At 43.3% G+C, this 16,405-nt stretch overlaps 1 protein-coding gene across 2 annotated transcripts in view; it reads left to right on the top strand.

Moving 5' to 3' along the window:
• Positions 1-8,255: 8,255 nt before the first annotated feature.
• Positions 8,256-16,405, top strand: part of NETO1 (neuropilin and tolloid like 1) — an 81,915-nt gene continuing 73,765 nt past the window's right edge. For both annotated transcript variants that reach the window (XM_077809081.1, XM_077809082.1), the window contains exons 1-2: positions 8,256-8,283; positions 14,531-14,584. In XM_077809081.1, the coding sequence (XP_077665207.1) occupies positions 8,256-8,283; positions 14,531-14,584 (82 nt within the window). The remainder of the gene's footprint in view (positions 8,284-14,530; positions 14,585-16,405) is intronic.

The following is a 16,405-nucleotide window of genomic DNA, read 5'->3' as shown; positions in this document are numbered from 1 at the left end:
GATTTTACAGGGGGGATTTCTTTATTTCTATTTACTTCTATTCTTATTAAAAGTCTTCTTGTAAGAAAACTGAATGCTTGTTCATTGTTCTCAGATCCAAGGGTTTGGGTCTGTGGTCACCTATGCAAATTGGTGAGGCTTTTTATCCAACATTTCCCAGGAAAGGGGGGGTGCAAGTGTTGGGAGGATTGTTCATTGTTCTTAAGATCCAAGGGTCTGGGTCTGTAGTCACCTAGGCAAATTGGTGAGGCTTTTTACCAAACCTTGTCCAGGAAGTGGGGTGCAAAGTTTTGGGAAGTATTTTGGGGGGAAAGACGCATCCAAACAGCTCTTCCCCAGTAACCAGTATTAGTTTGGTGGTGGTGGTAGCGGCCAATCCAAGGACAACGGGTGGAATATTTTGTACCTTGGGGAAGTTTTGACCTAAGCTGGTAAAGATAAGCTTAGGAGGTTTTTCATGCAGTTCCCCACATCTGTACCCTAGAGTTCAGAGTGGGGGAGGAACCTTGACAGAGCCTCTGATAGTGTGGCCTATCAGAGGCTCGTTCACCTGCACATCTACCAATGTGATATATGCCATCATGTGCCAGCAATGCCCCTCTGCCATGTACATTGGTCAAACCGGACAGTCTCTATGCAAAAGAATAAATGGACACAAATCAGACGTCAAGAATTATAACATTCATAAACCAGTCGGAGAACACTTCAATCTCTCTGGTCACTCGATTACAGACCTAAAAGTTGCAATTCTTCAACAAAAAGCTTCAAAAACAGATTCCAATGAGAGACTGCTGAATTGGAATTAATTTGCAAACTGGATACAATTAACTTAGGCTTGAATAGAGACTGGGAGTGGATGAGTCATTACACAAAGTAAAACTATTTCCCTATGTTTATTCCACCCCCATCCCCCACCCCTGTTCCTCAGACGTTCTTGTCAACTGCTGGCAATGGCCCACCTTGATTATCACTACAAAAGGTTTTCTCTCCCTGTCCCCCCCCACCCCCCGCCCACTCTCCTGCTGCTAATAGCTCATCTTAAGTGATCACTCTCCTTACACTGTGTATGGTAACACCCATTTTTTCATGTTCTGTGTGTATATAAATCTCCTCACTGTATTTTCCACTGAATGCATCCGATGAAGTGAGCTGTAGCTCACGAAAGCTTATGCTCAAATAAATTGGTTAGTCTCTAAGGTGTCACAAGTACTCCTTTTCTTTTTGCAAATACAGACTAACACAGCTGCTACTCTGAAACTTGTTTCCCATAGTTCACAAAATACTTCTGTATTCACCACAGAACAAACTTAACTTTCATTATTATTTTTCTATTTCTACTTCAAATGCGGATTATTTTGGGATTGTCTTAAATGCTATATACCTAATAAAAGACAGTGCCTGCCCCAGAAAGTCTAAGGCTTCTATCCTGCAGGCTGATCCACCTGGGCAGACCCTTGTCCATGTGAACCTGAGAACTGGACTGCACAGACTGAGGTGCAGAGGTGAGGTTTAAATGAAGATAAGACATAAAAAGTGGGTGTAACAAACAAATGGAAGAAGTTGCACGTGGGGAGGGAAGGATAAGGGTAACATTGATTGGGATAAATCATGTTTACAGGGACAAATGGTGTGCAAGTATTATTGAATCAGAGAAGAGATTTTTATTATAGGTGATGCAGATAGCAATGCCTGAAGATAAGGTTCCATGACACTTTCCATTATCAAACCCTGTTCTCAATTGCTTATAACTTTGCCAGACTTCATCTATTTGGGTTGAAATTTTCCATATCGGGTGTATGCTGAAAGATGAAAACTTCTGGAAATTTTCAGCAAAAATGGTTCACTGGGCTCTCAGAATGAGATTGGGGAAAGCCTCTGTGGTAATTTGGCAGGGATGAGGGGCTTGGCTGCCCTGGCTTCAGGAATGTGTTTTGCCAATTTCCTGAAAATCTGGCCAAGTCCTGAGCCTCTGAATATCTGGTTGCACATGTTTAGGAGAGACTTGTTGGAGTTCGGCAGCTAAATTTTCTGAAGATTCTATCTATCTAGCATGCTCTATTCCAGGTCCATATAGATTGAGCACAACTTTCCTTGCAATTTTCTCCTGGCTACCAAGAGCTCCTGTGGTTCCAAGGACATAGTCTCTCTGCTCTTAACATATCTCTCCTCTGTGTCCAGGGCTCCTGCTGCTGTCACCCAATCAGAATGGAGAAGGAGGAAGCTGCCTGAATGGAATGTAGAAGGTGAAGAGCCAGGCTTGAGGGGTAGAAGAGTAGCAATCAGGGAAACTGGAACAAGAGGATGTAGGGAAAACTCGGAGGATGAGCCTGGGGCAATATAGAAGGGCAGTGGACTAGGGTGAGGGCCAGTGAAAGGGATGACTGGATAAACTGATACTGGGGTTGGCGAGAGGGTCTGGGAGAAGAACAGGCTGGAGGCACAAGAAGCAGAAGGGGGCAGGCTTGGGGAAAACAGGGGCAGAAGCGTCTAACCACTGAGGTTCGCTCCCCTGAGTAGAACTCAGGATTCTTCTACCTGCAAAGAGCAGTGAATCTTACTGGCAAAATGTGTGCCTCAACTCCCTCTAGTGGCTGACCCACAGAGGATGACAACCTACTACCGCTGTCACTTTGTTTATATAGCACTGTTTTTATATGTGCACTGAATAAGCTGGGGGTCCTATGTTTAAAAATAGTACCTGTTATGTATTTAAGGACTATGTCATAATGCATATGAGCAAACGGGCAGGATTAAGGAAAACTTGAATTCTGGCATTTAATAACTGTTAAATGAATGTTTGACTTTTCAACTTTAATGTTCTTTTTTAATGTTTTAAAAATATAATTATATGAATAATCTCTGATCAACTGTCTAGCCAGTGTAAGTGGGCAATTTACCATAGACTTCATGGCAGAACTGAGTCTTGAAAAGGGATTTGAAGGAGGATGGGAAATTGGCTCTTTGGATTCATTTGTGGTGGGCATCTGCTACATGAAGAACAGCATGGAAGGAACTGTAAAGTTGTTTGTGGAAGAAATAGACCAATGGGTGATAGTCTGGCATCATTAATGTATTTTTCCATTTCAACTTATAGCCTAGCTATTTTTTTAAAATCAAGGTTTCCAACTATTTTACCCAGCTTTTTTTTTTCTCTCTCCCCTCCACACATAGTCAGGCCCACATCCATAAAGGGACTTAAGTGGGGAAACCCATGTTCAAATCCCTTCTCCTCAGAAAGAGGGGGAATTGAACTGGGCTATCCCACAGCCTGGTGAGTTCTGTAAACACTGGACTAAAGGCTATATGGGAGGCTGCCTGCCTCCCTCCCTTCTGGTCATTTGTGATGTTTATACATTCTCTGAGAGTACTTTCTGGATCAGGCCCCAGAGGTGAGAAAGGAAGGATAACACCTAGTTTCAGGATCTGCTGGGACTTAGCTCTGAGATAAATGCTTAGACACCTAGACTGAGGTGTTCTACACATGACCAATAGCAGAAATAAGGGAATTTTTTAGCAAAAAATATAGATACTGAGGAATTTTAGGTGCCTCCACAGTGTCATCTGAGCACAGATTTTGAGGATCTCAGTGACATCTATGTTTTGGACTTGGATTCCTGAAGTGGGAGTTAGGCACTTTAAATCCTTTTCTGGATTTGGGCCTCAGTACTTAAAAGGGTCTCATCTTGTAGCTCCACTCAAGCACCCATTTAAAATCAATAGGAAGGTTCAGGGAGAGAGGCTTCCAGCCAGGCTGTGGTATAATGGGATTATGTGATGTATGGTTATAATAACAGAGAACAACATTTTGAGTTATATGCACATTAAACCATAGAATCATAGAATATCAGGGTTGGAAGGGACCTCAGGAGGTTATCTACTCCAACCCGCTGCTCAAAGCAGGACCAATCCCCAACTAAATCATCCCAGCCAGGGATTTGTCAAGCCTGACCTTAAAAACTTCTAAGGAAGGAGATTCCACCACCTCCCCTAGGCACCTGTGTGAACCAAGAACGTACACTTTGTGCATATTGTTCATTTTGATAAGTAAGATTTTAATCTTAAGTAATACAACTCCCCTGAAATTTAGTTATACCCTAATGTATTCAGATGACCTTATTGAGGGGAAATTTTCCATTTTAAATTAATGGCGTTTTGACAATGAAAGGTATACAGGATTCTAGCCCACACTGAGTTGCCCCTGGGAAGAATTAAAATATACTATAGTCACCACTGTTTTTTCAAAACCATTTCATTAAATGGGAAGCCTGCCTTTTTCAGTTTGCAGCTGAAACTTGATAGGCTGGCCAGATAGAGGCTAATATAAATACATTAGGCATTTATTATGTAAACTATTTACCCATATAAATAAAAGCTTGTGTAGTGAAAGGTTTATGCTGGCCCAGTAAAGCTACCACCTTCCCTACACTGATTATGTACATATACATAATAGGTTTTGCAGCTATAATCTGCAAAATCTTAGAAAAAACATACAACCACCCCAGAGCGGAAATTAAAAGGTGAAGATTACTGTAGTGGCTTGAGGTTTACACCTGCCAAGGCTATCTAAAATGAATCCTCCAGCAGAAACTGATTTGTGGCTAGCTTCCACATATACTTTTTCCCTCTAACAGCTTCAATTTTTCTAAACCTGTTTGTAGAAACAATAAAATAAGTAGTATGTGACATTTAACCTGATCACAGAATTCCTGAAATGAAAACCCTACCATAAGGTAGCCCATAGTAGCTGAGGGATACTATGACTGTCACTTCAGTGCTGTTAATTTCCAAAACCCAGCTATTCTGAACAGTGTTCTGGCTAAAATGAACACATGCCATTCTATATTTGTTCTGTGCCTTCCCTCTGAAAGCTCCTTGGGAGCAGGGACCTGTTACTTTTTTCTCACACTTCCCAGCATCCACACCAGGTGCTATGTAAACAATAATATTGTGATGGTACTCTCAAACAGTTGCACAGATCAAGAAGCTAGGGGATCTTTAAAGCAACCAACACCTGTATGGCAACACAAAGAATACATCTAGCAAGGGGGAGAATATGGAAGCTTAGCGTTGTAAAAATGTGACACAGCACATTTTCCCAGAACAGCAAAATCAGCTATTTTGTGTCTACTTATACCTTAACCTTTTGTAAATAATTATAGCTTGAAACTTAGCCATATGGATGGCTGCATTGCCCTGCAGGAGATGCGGCCAATCTGCTTATAAACAACCGTATTACAGTATGTTTCCAAGCCCTCCCTTTTCAATTGCGCTACATGTTGCTTGTCTCAGAAAGCAAGACTCTGCACATCTGCATGATGGAAGTTGATCCTCAGCTGCCTCTCAAATATACCGCAGATGAGGAGGTTCTTTTTGACTGGGGAGAGCGAGCGAGCAGAGAGGGCGAGTGTAACCAATTTATTAAGAGTAACAACTGCCGTCTTGATTTTTGCCTCTAGTAAGGCAAGAAACAGAAAAACCTAGGGAGGATCAAGCGAACAGTCTCCTTGCCAATCTTGTTTCCTCCGTATTCCTTAATACAAGTAGCCCGCTGCTGTGTCCTCCTCACCCAGCAGGATTGTAAACTACATAAAGTCAGGCAAAATGGATGGATTGATGTGCGAATCCCATCGGCCAAGATTATTTCACACTCTTCGTGTGTATGGAGCTGGAGCTGACAGACTGCATATTTAACTCTCTATGGCAGATACTTTCCTGCTCCAGGTTACACAGCAGAGGATCCACAGGACAACTGGAAATATGAAAGGGGAAAAGAGGATCTTTGATAAATCCAGGCTGGTTTGCTGTAAAATCAAGTTTTCTTGTCATCCACCTTTTGGGCTTAACAGCTGTGCGATTCAAGGGTGTCCTAAAGGTAACAGAGACCTGCTTTACAAAAAGATAAGGTATTTTTTTTAAAGGAGCCAAGTCTGTATATCACGCAGCAGCACCTGATCATCTATTTACCCCCAACGTGTGCAGCCATTTAAGGACAATTAACTCTGCACGATCACGCATTAGTCATTACACTACAGAGGTTGCGTTAAAGCCTCCCCAGAAAATCTGGGAGGCAACTGATTTGGGGCAGTAGCCACCCACGTTCTTTTGAAGGGCTGCTTGCAAAACCGAAGTGCAAAATCAATCTTCAGGGAGCATTTTAGAAGCACCAGCAAATTTGCATCGGTTGGAGACATGGCGTTTACATTTAATTAATATTAATGAATGACTTCCCCCCCCCCCACACACACACACTCCACCCTGCCAAGCCGAACCTCAGGGTGTTTAGTTATTGCCTCTCTATCTGCTTTCCCTCAAGGCAGGGGGGTGAACACTTTTTTTTTCTTTGCAGATGGAATGAGCTTGAGGTACGGAGAACTGGGGCTTTTGCTTTTTGCATTCGGTCTATCCCTCCCCCTCCCCCCGCCTTTGGCAGCCTGGAAAAGAGAGTTGGGGGTTTTCTATCTGATCCTGGCTATGCTGTGGTCAGGACCTTCCCTCTCTTGCAGTCTGTTCAGCTCCCTCTTCCTCGCCCCAAGCCCAGAGGGAGGGAGGAGGAGGTGATATACGCTCTCTTTCCGTGCCTCAGCTTCGCTGCTGCGGCAGCAGGTGCTGGGGAGCCGGCGCAGCAGGCGTGGGAGCAGCAGGACGAGGGGTGGGAACACCCCCATCCTTTCTCACTTGGGGCAAACACAGCGGTTCTTTCTCTTTCCCATTGCTCCCCTCGCCTCCGCCTTTGTTCCCTCCTCCATTCCTCCTGCGCCGGTGTCTTGAGGGTGCCAGGGAGGAGGCAACGGGTGCAGACTGGAGGTCCCTGTGGAGAAGGAGCCGGCGTTGCGGACTTAACCTAGGGCTGCTGCGGTGGGAGCTTGCCGCTGCTGGCAGGACCAGGAGCGGGGGAGGAGACTGCAGTTCCTCTCCCCCCCTTGCATTTTCATTTCTCTTTCTTTCCGCCTTCCTGAGTCGTCCTCTTCTCCTCTAGATTTTCCCCTTCTCTCTCTCTCTCCCCCCTTTTCCCCAGTATTCCTCTGCCATCTGTGTTTGGGCTGAGAGCTGGCTGGGGAGGACGCTGGGGAGGGGGGGTGAAAGATTTGCCTGCCTGTCTGTGGATTGATTGGAAGAGGCGATCGTATCTGCAGCCGAAGGATTAACCGCTAAACTTTTATTGCTGCCTGCCTCTGTGTGTGTGTGTGTGTGTAAGTAAATGGGGGAAGGCTCAGCTCAAAGAGGGAAAGTGTCTTGTTTCCTTTTGACAGATGCAGTTGGTGGGGTGAGGAACAATGAACATTTTCTTTAGGACATAAAGTGAAGGAGGAAAAACCCTCCCCCGCCCTTTCAACAATCTACAGCACCCCCCCCCCCCACACACACACCCCCTCGCCGTGGAATGAATGGAAGAATCTCCGGGATTTTCTTCTGCTCTTCGCCCTGGACTGTAGGAGTGAGAGGATCTCTCTCTACGTACATCCATCTCTCTATCTCTCCATCCATCGCCGGGAGGATTTGAGCCGGTGCAATGTGCTTTCAGCCGCTTGCCGCTGCTGCTTGACGCTATGCAACACGCAGAGAGAGGGTTTTGCAAAAATGGATTTGTTCGATTTTAAAGGATTTCTTCTCTAATAAGGATTGCAGTGCCCACAAATATGACTAAATCTCCTGTTTGGTAAATCTTCCTGCCCCCTCCCCTTTGGGCTCCCTCCCTCCACCCCACCCCTTCAGAGCACCAAGCCCAGGGAGCCGATGACGGACCCATTAATCCTTCCTTCAATGCATCAAAAGAACCCAAAGGTCTGGGAAACGTTGGGCTTGAAATCCTATAGGAAATGCTTCGACCGGCTTTTGGTTTTGTATGAAAGTGGTGATTAGGGGGGGAGGGTTGTGCGAGCGACCCCCCCTACTCGTTGCCCCGGCCTCTTTCCTGGCCCCTTTTGATGTGCTCTTTGCCAGGTGCTTGTTCTCCGGTCTCTTTCTCTCTGGCCCGTCGCCGCCAGTTATGCAGACTCCCTGTCGTACTCAGCGGCTGCTGCTTTTGATATGATTCAAAGATGAGGGTGGTGATGATGATGATCGCTCTGGTGTGATGGGGTTGAGACGGCGGTGATTGTTTGAAGGCGAGGAGGAGGGAGAGGAAGGGCTGCTGCTACCCTTCGCTGAGTGTGTGGGCTTCAGTTTTCCTACTCCATCCTCTCCCCACCACTGGAAGTCCTCCCGTATCTAAATGGAATTAGTGGAGATCGAAGCCCCTTGCGTAAGGAACAGACATGATCCATGGGCGCAGTTTGTTTCACAGTAAGTATCTTTCCTGAAGCCGCTCTGCTTCGCAGGGCAACTATTTTTCCTTCTTCCAGGTGGAGACGGTTAATACTGGGGGGCTCACAGCTTCAAGGCGCGGGTTTAAACTTTCTCCCCCCCCCCCCCATGCAGTATAATTGCAAGAGGTGCACGAAAGACGTAGATATAGCCTGGCGTTTGCAGTGACACATGCACTTGTTTGTTGAGTTTGTGGTGATGATAGGGAGGACTGAGTATACCTGTAATTAGAGAGAGAGAGAGAGAGTAGCTTTCAAAGTAACCAGTGGGGGTGCAAACTAGCAGCTAAAGGGTGCTGCAGGGACTGATCGGTATACCATCTCCTTGCTTGTGGGATTCTAACCCGGGTTAACTCTGAGGCTTGGATTTGAACCCTCAAATGACAGACCCGAGGGATCTTCAGACACGGAGCTAAATTCTGCTCTTCTCCTAAATCACACCGATATAAATCCAGAATAGCTCCATTGATGGCCTCTTTCAGAGTAGCAGCCGTGTTAGTCTATATTCGCAAAAAGAAAAGGAGTACTTGTGGCACCTTAGAGACTAACCAATTTATTTGAGCATAAGCTTTCCTGAGCTACAGCTCACTTCATCAGATGCATTCATCGGCATTATTCCGGATTATCGCCGGTGTCACGGAGATCTACGTTTGGCCCATGGTAATCAAAATCATTTAACACGATGTGGTGGATTAAAGGATAGAGTTTCAGTCACAACTCGGAATTTACTTTTTTTTCCCCATCAGACCCTTACATGGGATTTTCAGTGTTGGGGGCGGTCTATTCTGGATGCTAGTATGTGTTCTCTATTGATTTGAAGTGATCAATGGGAAGGAATCAAAAGCCCTGGCGGCTTGGTCTTGGTTATGAAGCTACCCTAACGCTGCGGCGTTCTCCATCCAAAATCCGCTAAGCTTTAGCAGCAGTTCATGTTACTCTTGTAGAGCACAGTTACGTGAATGCTGTGAGTTGCGCATTGACAATGGTTCGCATTCCGTAATAATCACCTGTCCAAACAGGAATAGTAAGGAGCGCCAGGAGATGTACTCGCTAAACCTGACGTGTGTAAAACAAACAAAAGCCTCAGGACCGAGGCCATTTGAAACACGAGTTCTTGTGTGAAAATATCAATGGGGTCTATGGCACGGTATGAATATGGGTGGTCCGGAAATTGTCATTTTCTACCCCCTCCCCAAGAAAAGAGAAGGTGTGAAGGGTTGGTAGTTTAAACTACTCTGAAAGAATATCCTTTAAAGATACAGCTAGCTTGTAAAATAGCAATATTTTTTAGAACTTTTCAAAATTCTTTACTGGGTTAGACCTTACGTGTCAAGTTACATTCTTAAGCAACTGTTATGGCCAAATGATAAGACTCTTCAAATATGGATGTGTAATAGAAATATGCACAGGTTCATAATCAGAGGAGCACTAATAAGCCTAATTACAATTCGGCTAGATGATGAGGACTGGGGGGAGGAGGGGAGATCAACAAGAAATTAGGTGGGATCCTGCTTTAAAAAAATCCCTAAACCTCCATGATTGCTGATATTGGTGTCTTCCTTTCAGCAAAGCTCCCTGACTAGCAGTTTTGTCTGAGTAAAGATAGCAGGATCAGGCTCTTCTTTTGGCTTTTTTTAAATATGGGAAAGATTGTATTTGTCCTATAATAAGAGGGGAGGAAAAGGGGAAGGCATCAGGTTTTACAGTTGATTTAATATGTAAAATATTGTGTTTGTAATCCAGTAAATGTAACCCATTGGCAGATAAGCATATTCATCTTGAGAAATTTCTCCACTGGTTAACATTTATCTGCTTGACAGAAATATATTATCAAGTCTTTGCCTTGAAATTTAAGGGGTAAATTTCCATAATTCTTTAAGCACTGAAGAAAGAAGTGGGATTTTGTGGCAATATAAGTATTTTTTATGCTTTAAAGCCCCCAATCCAAATTACTCTATTAAAAGTAAAGGGAACAAGTATTTCACTTGAACAGTACAGCTGTGTTGGATACAGTATATGAGGATTAAGCAGAGTCTCCTTAAGCTTTTCTTGTTTCTTTATTATATTTTATTCCAAGATTATTTTTTACTGTTTATGGTCAATACCATCATGCCAAGTTGTAAGCATAGCTCTCCATTTTGCAGCAATGTAGGTAATTTAATTAAAAAGCATTGTTTCTAGTGGTTAGAACTGAAAGCTGGGTTTAAGTGACCTGGATTCTCCTCTCATCTTTGCTGAAATGTCACTGGGACCCTTCACCTGGCTTCTCTGTGCCTCAGTTCCTAAATCTGTAGAGTGGGGATTTTAATATTTAAAAGTGTGTTGAGGGCCTCCAATGAAAGGTGCTATATAAGGATAAGGTGGTGTTTGTTAATTATCTAATAATCAGTGTCTTCTGAGAGAGCTAAAAGGTTTACTAGATTGGGAGCTGGGGTGGAAGATCATAATCCCTCTCCATTGACTCATCAGTGATTCCCATTCTCTTTGCAGAGCACAGATCTTTGAAATGCTATGTTATTCACATTTTAAAAATGCACAGCTCCAGAGTCTCAGAATATATACACTTAGAATTAAAACAGTAATAAATACATAACGTACAAACTGTCCCTGCAGAAAAAGACATTTACACACATGCCATTCAACCCTCACTGTCAGGCAATACTTGGTCTTCACCCCAGGAAAGCCAGGGGAAACAGGAACACCCTGTAGCGTGATCTGGAGTTCACCAAATCTAGGTTCTGGCAGATAGAGGGAGGGAAATTTTAAGGAGTTGGGCCCCCTCACATGAATGCCCTGCTAGCAGATTCCTCCCATTTTATCCATAGAGCTACTAGCTTGAGTACCTCAGATTGAAATTGCCATGGATTCATGGGATAGAAAGAGAGAGCCTCTGCAGTTAGCTTCATATTGTAAGTCTAAACCAGCATCTTACGCTATCCATAAATTAGCTGGCAACCAATGGAAATCATAGGCACAATTGCAATGTGCTTCCTGCATGGAACACAGCTTTAGTGAATGAGCAGCTGCATTCCACACTAGTTTCAGATTCTGAGATGAGACTACATGTTCAAATATGTACAACATGTTGCAATAAGGCCATGGATGACTGGAGAGATCCATATCTGAAAAAAGCTGCAATTTTCTTGCTAAGTGTAAATTTAAGAATGCTTTACACCATTTGCAACTTCTACTTGCATATCCAGTAGCAGCTGGGGATCCAACAAGACAGCTGGACTGGAAAAGTAATGGTGGATATGCTCCCAGTGCATTGTTTTTTCATCACTTCAGTCTTTCTTTGAGATTAAACTTTGCCACAAACCTCTGCAAGGCTCGGGTCGGAAGACCTAGAAATACAGATTTGGGTGTTATCAGGGTACTGAAAGCACCACAGACTATATTTTCTCTCCAACTGTCCTAATGGTTTCATTTACACATTGAGCACAAAAAGTGAAAAAACAGAAAACAGTGTGGAACTCTGTATGAAAGAGTTATTGATGGCAATTTCCCAGTGCTATCAGGACAAAAAGGAAGGAAACTATTCAAAGGCAACCCTATTTAGGTTTGCTGTGATCCGTGAATATATCAGCACATTCTCATGGTCAGCAGTATCAATGGCAGCTGGTAGATCTAAAATAATCAAGATTGAGTATCCATCCTGATTAATAACTGGAAAAAGAACCTGTGCAGTCTTTATATGATGCCCAGGCTGAAAAAAGTGAAGAAGGAGAATCTGCGGAACTACAAACCAGTCGGCTTCACCTCAGTCCCTGGAAAAATCATGGAGAAGGTCCTCAAGGAATCCATTTTGAAGCACTTGGAGGAAAGGAAGGTGGTCGGGAACAGTCAACGTGGATTCACCAAGCGCAAGTCATGCCTTACAACCTGATTGCCTTCTAGGATGAGATAACTGGCTCTATGGATATGGGGAAAGCGGTAGATGTAATATATCTTTACTTCAGCAAAGCTTTCGATACAGTCTCCCACAGTATTCTTGCCAGTAAGTTAAAGAAGTATGGAATGGATGAATGGACTATAACGTGGATAGAAAGCTTGCTAGATCTTCGGAATCAATGGGTAGTGATCAATGGCTTGATATCTAATTGGCAGCCATTATCAAGTGGAGAGCCCTAGGGGTCTGTCCTGGGGCTGATTTTGTTCAACATCTTCATTAATGATCTGGATGATGGGATGGATTGTACGCTCAGCAAGTTCACAGATGACACTAAGCTGCGGGAAGAGGTAGATACGCTGGAGTGTAGGGACAGGGTCCAGAGCGACCTACACAAAGTGAAAGATTGGGCTAAAAGAAATCTAATGATGTTCAACAAGGACAAGTGCAGAGTCCTGCACTTAGGATGGAAGAATCCCATCCAGTGCTATGGGTTGGGGACCGACTAGCTAAGTGGCAGTTCTGCAGAAAAGGACCTGGGGATTACGGTTAGACAAGAAGGCTAACGACATATTGGGCTGCATTAGTAGGAGCATTGCCAGCATATTGAGGGAAGTGATTATTCTCCTCTATTCAGCACTGGTGAGGCCGTATCTGAAGTATTGCATCCAGTTTTGCCGCCCCCACCCCTCCCCACACACACACAAAGGATGTGGACAAATTGGAGAGAGTCCAGCAGAGGGCAACAAAAATGATTAGGGGGATGGGGCACATGACTTATGAGGAGAGGCTGAGGGAACTGGGCTTTTTAGTCTGTAGAAGAGAACAGTGAGGGGGGATTTGATAGCAGCCTTCAACTATCTGAAGGGGGGTTCCAAAGAGGCTGTTCAGTGGTGTCAGATGGCAGAACAAGGAGGAATGGTCTCAAGTTGCAGTGGGGGAGGTCTAGGTTGAAAATTAGGAAAAACTATTTCACTAGGAAGGTGGGGAAGCACTGGAATGGGTTATCTAGGGAAGTGGTGGAATCTCCATCCTTAGAGGTTTTTAAGGCCTGGCTTGACAAAGCCCTGACTGGGATGATTTAATTGGGGTTTGAGCTTTGAGCAGCTGGTTGGACTAGAAGACCTCCTGAGGTCTCTTCCAACCCTAATCTTCTATGATTCTATGAATACCAACTGGACTAGGGCGGAAAAGACCTGATCAAAACAGGTACTGCTGGAGCTGTTCTCTACTCTCTTGTTGAGTCACATTCCCCTGCACATGATCCAAGACAAGGTGATAACTGTAGAAACTGTCAACATCAAGAGATGATTTCTTGAGCAAAGGTCTAACAACCACCTTTAAAGAAACTGTCCCCTTGCTTTTCTGAAAAGAGAGAGTGTTTCTGATAATAGCCACAGTATCTCCTTACTAGTCTTCCCCAGTCTAAAGTGCCATGGATTTAACTCCCAGGTTGCAAATTCCAGAAACTCAGGAAGCATCAGCAGCTTGAACTGAAGCAAAGAAAGACTTCATTGGTTCTCACCAGATTTGATCCGCTGCTATGGGTGCAGATATTTTGGTCCAGATTCAGCTAATTTTATCTGCAAAAGAAGTTGTGAATTCCTCACAGCAAGAAACAATTGCCTCATGTAAGAAAGTTCAAATAAACCAGATCTACCACCCCTCCCCACAGAACAGTTCCTGTAAGTGGGACTTTGCAGTTGCTTTTGGTCGTGATGTGAAAAAAAGATTTCTCCTTCTTGCACAACCACATTAGTTTTCAAAAGTTCTTTATGCATGGCTGGCCTTAGGGAAAATGGTGCCCTGGGAGACCTTGCCTTTTGGCGTCCCCGGGCCCTGCTACCTCCCCATTGCCTTGATCTCCCTTCCGTGGTCTCGCACTCCAGGCCTGCACCATTCCTTGCCTCTTGACCATGGTGCCCTGGGCAGTCACTCATATCACCCACCGTAAGGCCAAACCTGTCTTTATGCCACAACAAAGCAGATTTGAAATAAGACTTGTGCCACCAACACTTTATAGCAATCTTTCTGCTCACTGTGTTTGTAGCAGTCACTTGACTTTTTATTGATGCCAAATCATGAACATACAAAAAAAAGTAAATATTGGCAGCCCAGTGTCTTATTTTAATATTGAAAAGGGGGGTGGAGAGTGAAGGAGGGTGAACCCAGTTGCAGATAGACATATTTTTAAAAGAATGTTATAATGCCACCACAAAACAGTCTGTTGTTGTTCTGTGGATATCTTTAAATTGTATTATATTGAGATAGGTTGTTACAGTTGCTTTAATTGCGGGCACTAACCTCATGTTGTACCTAATGTATTTTTGTCTTTCAGTTGTAGCAAGTCTAATCATCCTACACCTGTCTGGGGCAACAAAAAAAGGAACAGGTATGTTATTTATGGGGTATAGTCTCAATTTCTGGACACCTGTTTAGATATTTAAATATTTCATAATGTACTTGTATGTATTTTTTGCATCAATAAAGTGAACTGATGAAAATTCAAATATAACTTATTTTATAAATTTGCAGATAGCATTAGATGATCCAGTGCCTGATCTTGCAATGGGAGGTTATTCTGAGTAAGGACTAGCGTTGTCGATTAATCACAGTTAACTCACGCGATTAACTCAAAAAAATGAATAGCAATTAAAATTGTTTTTCTACATTTTCAAATATATTGATTTCAGTTACAACATTGAATACAAAGGGTACCAGTATTCACTTTATATTATCAGAGGGGTATCCATGTTAGTTTGTAGCCACAAAAAACAATGAAGAGTCCAATAAATGGACACAAATCAGACATCAGGAATGGTAACATACAAAAGCCAGTAGGACAACACTTCAGTCTCCCTGGACATTCAATAATAGAGTTAAAAGTAGCCATCCTTCAACAAAAAAACTTTAAAAAACAGACTTCAAAGAGAAACTACAGAGCTACAATTCATTTGCAAACTTAACACCTTTAATTTGGGCTTGAATAGGGACTGTGAGTGGCTGGCTCACTACAAAAGCAATTTTCCCTCTCTTGCTATTGACACCTCCTCATCAGTTATTGGGAGGGGACCACCTCCATCCTGACTGAATTTGCCTTGTCAACACTGGTTCTTCACTTGTAAGGTAACTCCCTTCTCTTCTTGTGCCAGTACATTTATGCCTGTATCTGTAATTTTCACTCCATGCTTCGGAAGAAGTGGGTTTTATACCCAGGGAAGCTTATGCCCAAATAAATCTGTTAGTTTTTAAGGTGCCACTTTATATTATGTTCATTACAAATACTTGCACTGTAAAAATGATAAACAAAAGAAATAGCATTTTTCAATTCACCTCACAGAAATACTGTAGTGCAATCTCTGTATCGTGAAAGTGTAATTTTATAAATGTAGATTTTTTTTAAAAAAAAATTTTGGTTACTGCACTCAAAACCAAAACAAAGTAAAGCCTACAAGTCCACTCAGTCCTACTTGTTCAGCCAATTGCTCAGACAAGCAAGTTTGTTTACTTTTGCAGGAGATAATTCTGCCTGCCTCTTGTTTACAATCTCACCTGAAAGTGAGAACAGATGTTCACATGGCACTTTTGTAGCAGACATAGAAAGGTATTTACATGCCAGATACGCTAAACATTTGTATGCCTCTTCATGCTTTAGCCACCATTCCAGAGGACATGCTTCCATGCTGATAGCGCTCGTTTTAAAAAAAATGTGTAATAAAATTTGTGACTGAACTCTTTGGGGGAGAATTGTATGCCTACTGCTCTGTGTTTTACCTGCATCCTGCCATATATTTCATGTTATAGCAGCCTCAGATGATGACTCAGCACATCTTCATTTTAAGAACATTTTCACTGCAGATTTGACAAAACGCAAAGAAGGTACCAGTGTGAGATTTCTAAAGATAGGTCAAGTGCTGTAGCTAAGAATCTGAAGTGCCTTCCAAAATCTGATCAGGACAGGGTGTGGAGCATGCTTTCGGAAGTCTTAAAAGAGCAACAACTCGGTTTCAGAAACTACAGAAGCTGAACCACCAAAAAAGAAAATCAACCTGCTGCTGGTGGCATCTGACTGAGAAGATGTAAATGAACATGTGTTTGTCTGCACTGCTTTGGATAGTTATCGAGCAGAACCCATCCTCAGCATGGACGCATGTCCTCTGGACTGGTGGTTGAAGTATGAAGGAACATATGAATCTTTAGTGCATATGGCATG

Source organism: Eretmochelys imbricata, chromosome 2 (assembly GCF_965152235.1).
Source record: "Eretmochelys imbricata isolate rEreImb1 chromosome 2, rEreImb1.hap1, whole genome shotgun sequence".
Taxonomy (NCBI): domain Eukaryota; kingdom Metazoa; phylum Chordata; order Testudines; family Cheloniidae; genus Eretmochelys; species Eretmochelys imbricata.
This window is presented reverse-complemented; position numbering and strand designations above follow the sequence as displayed.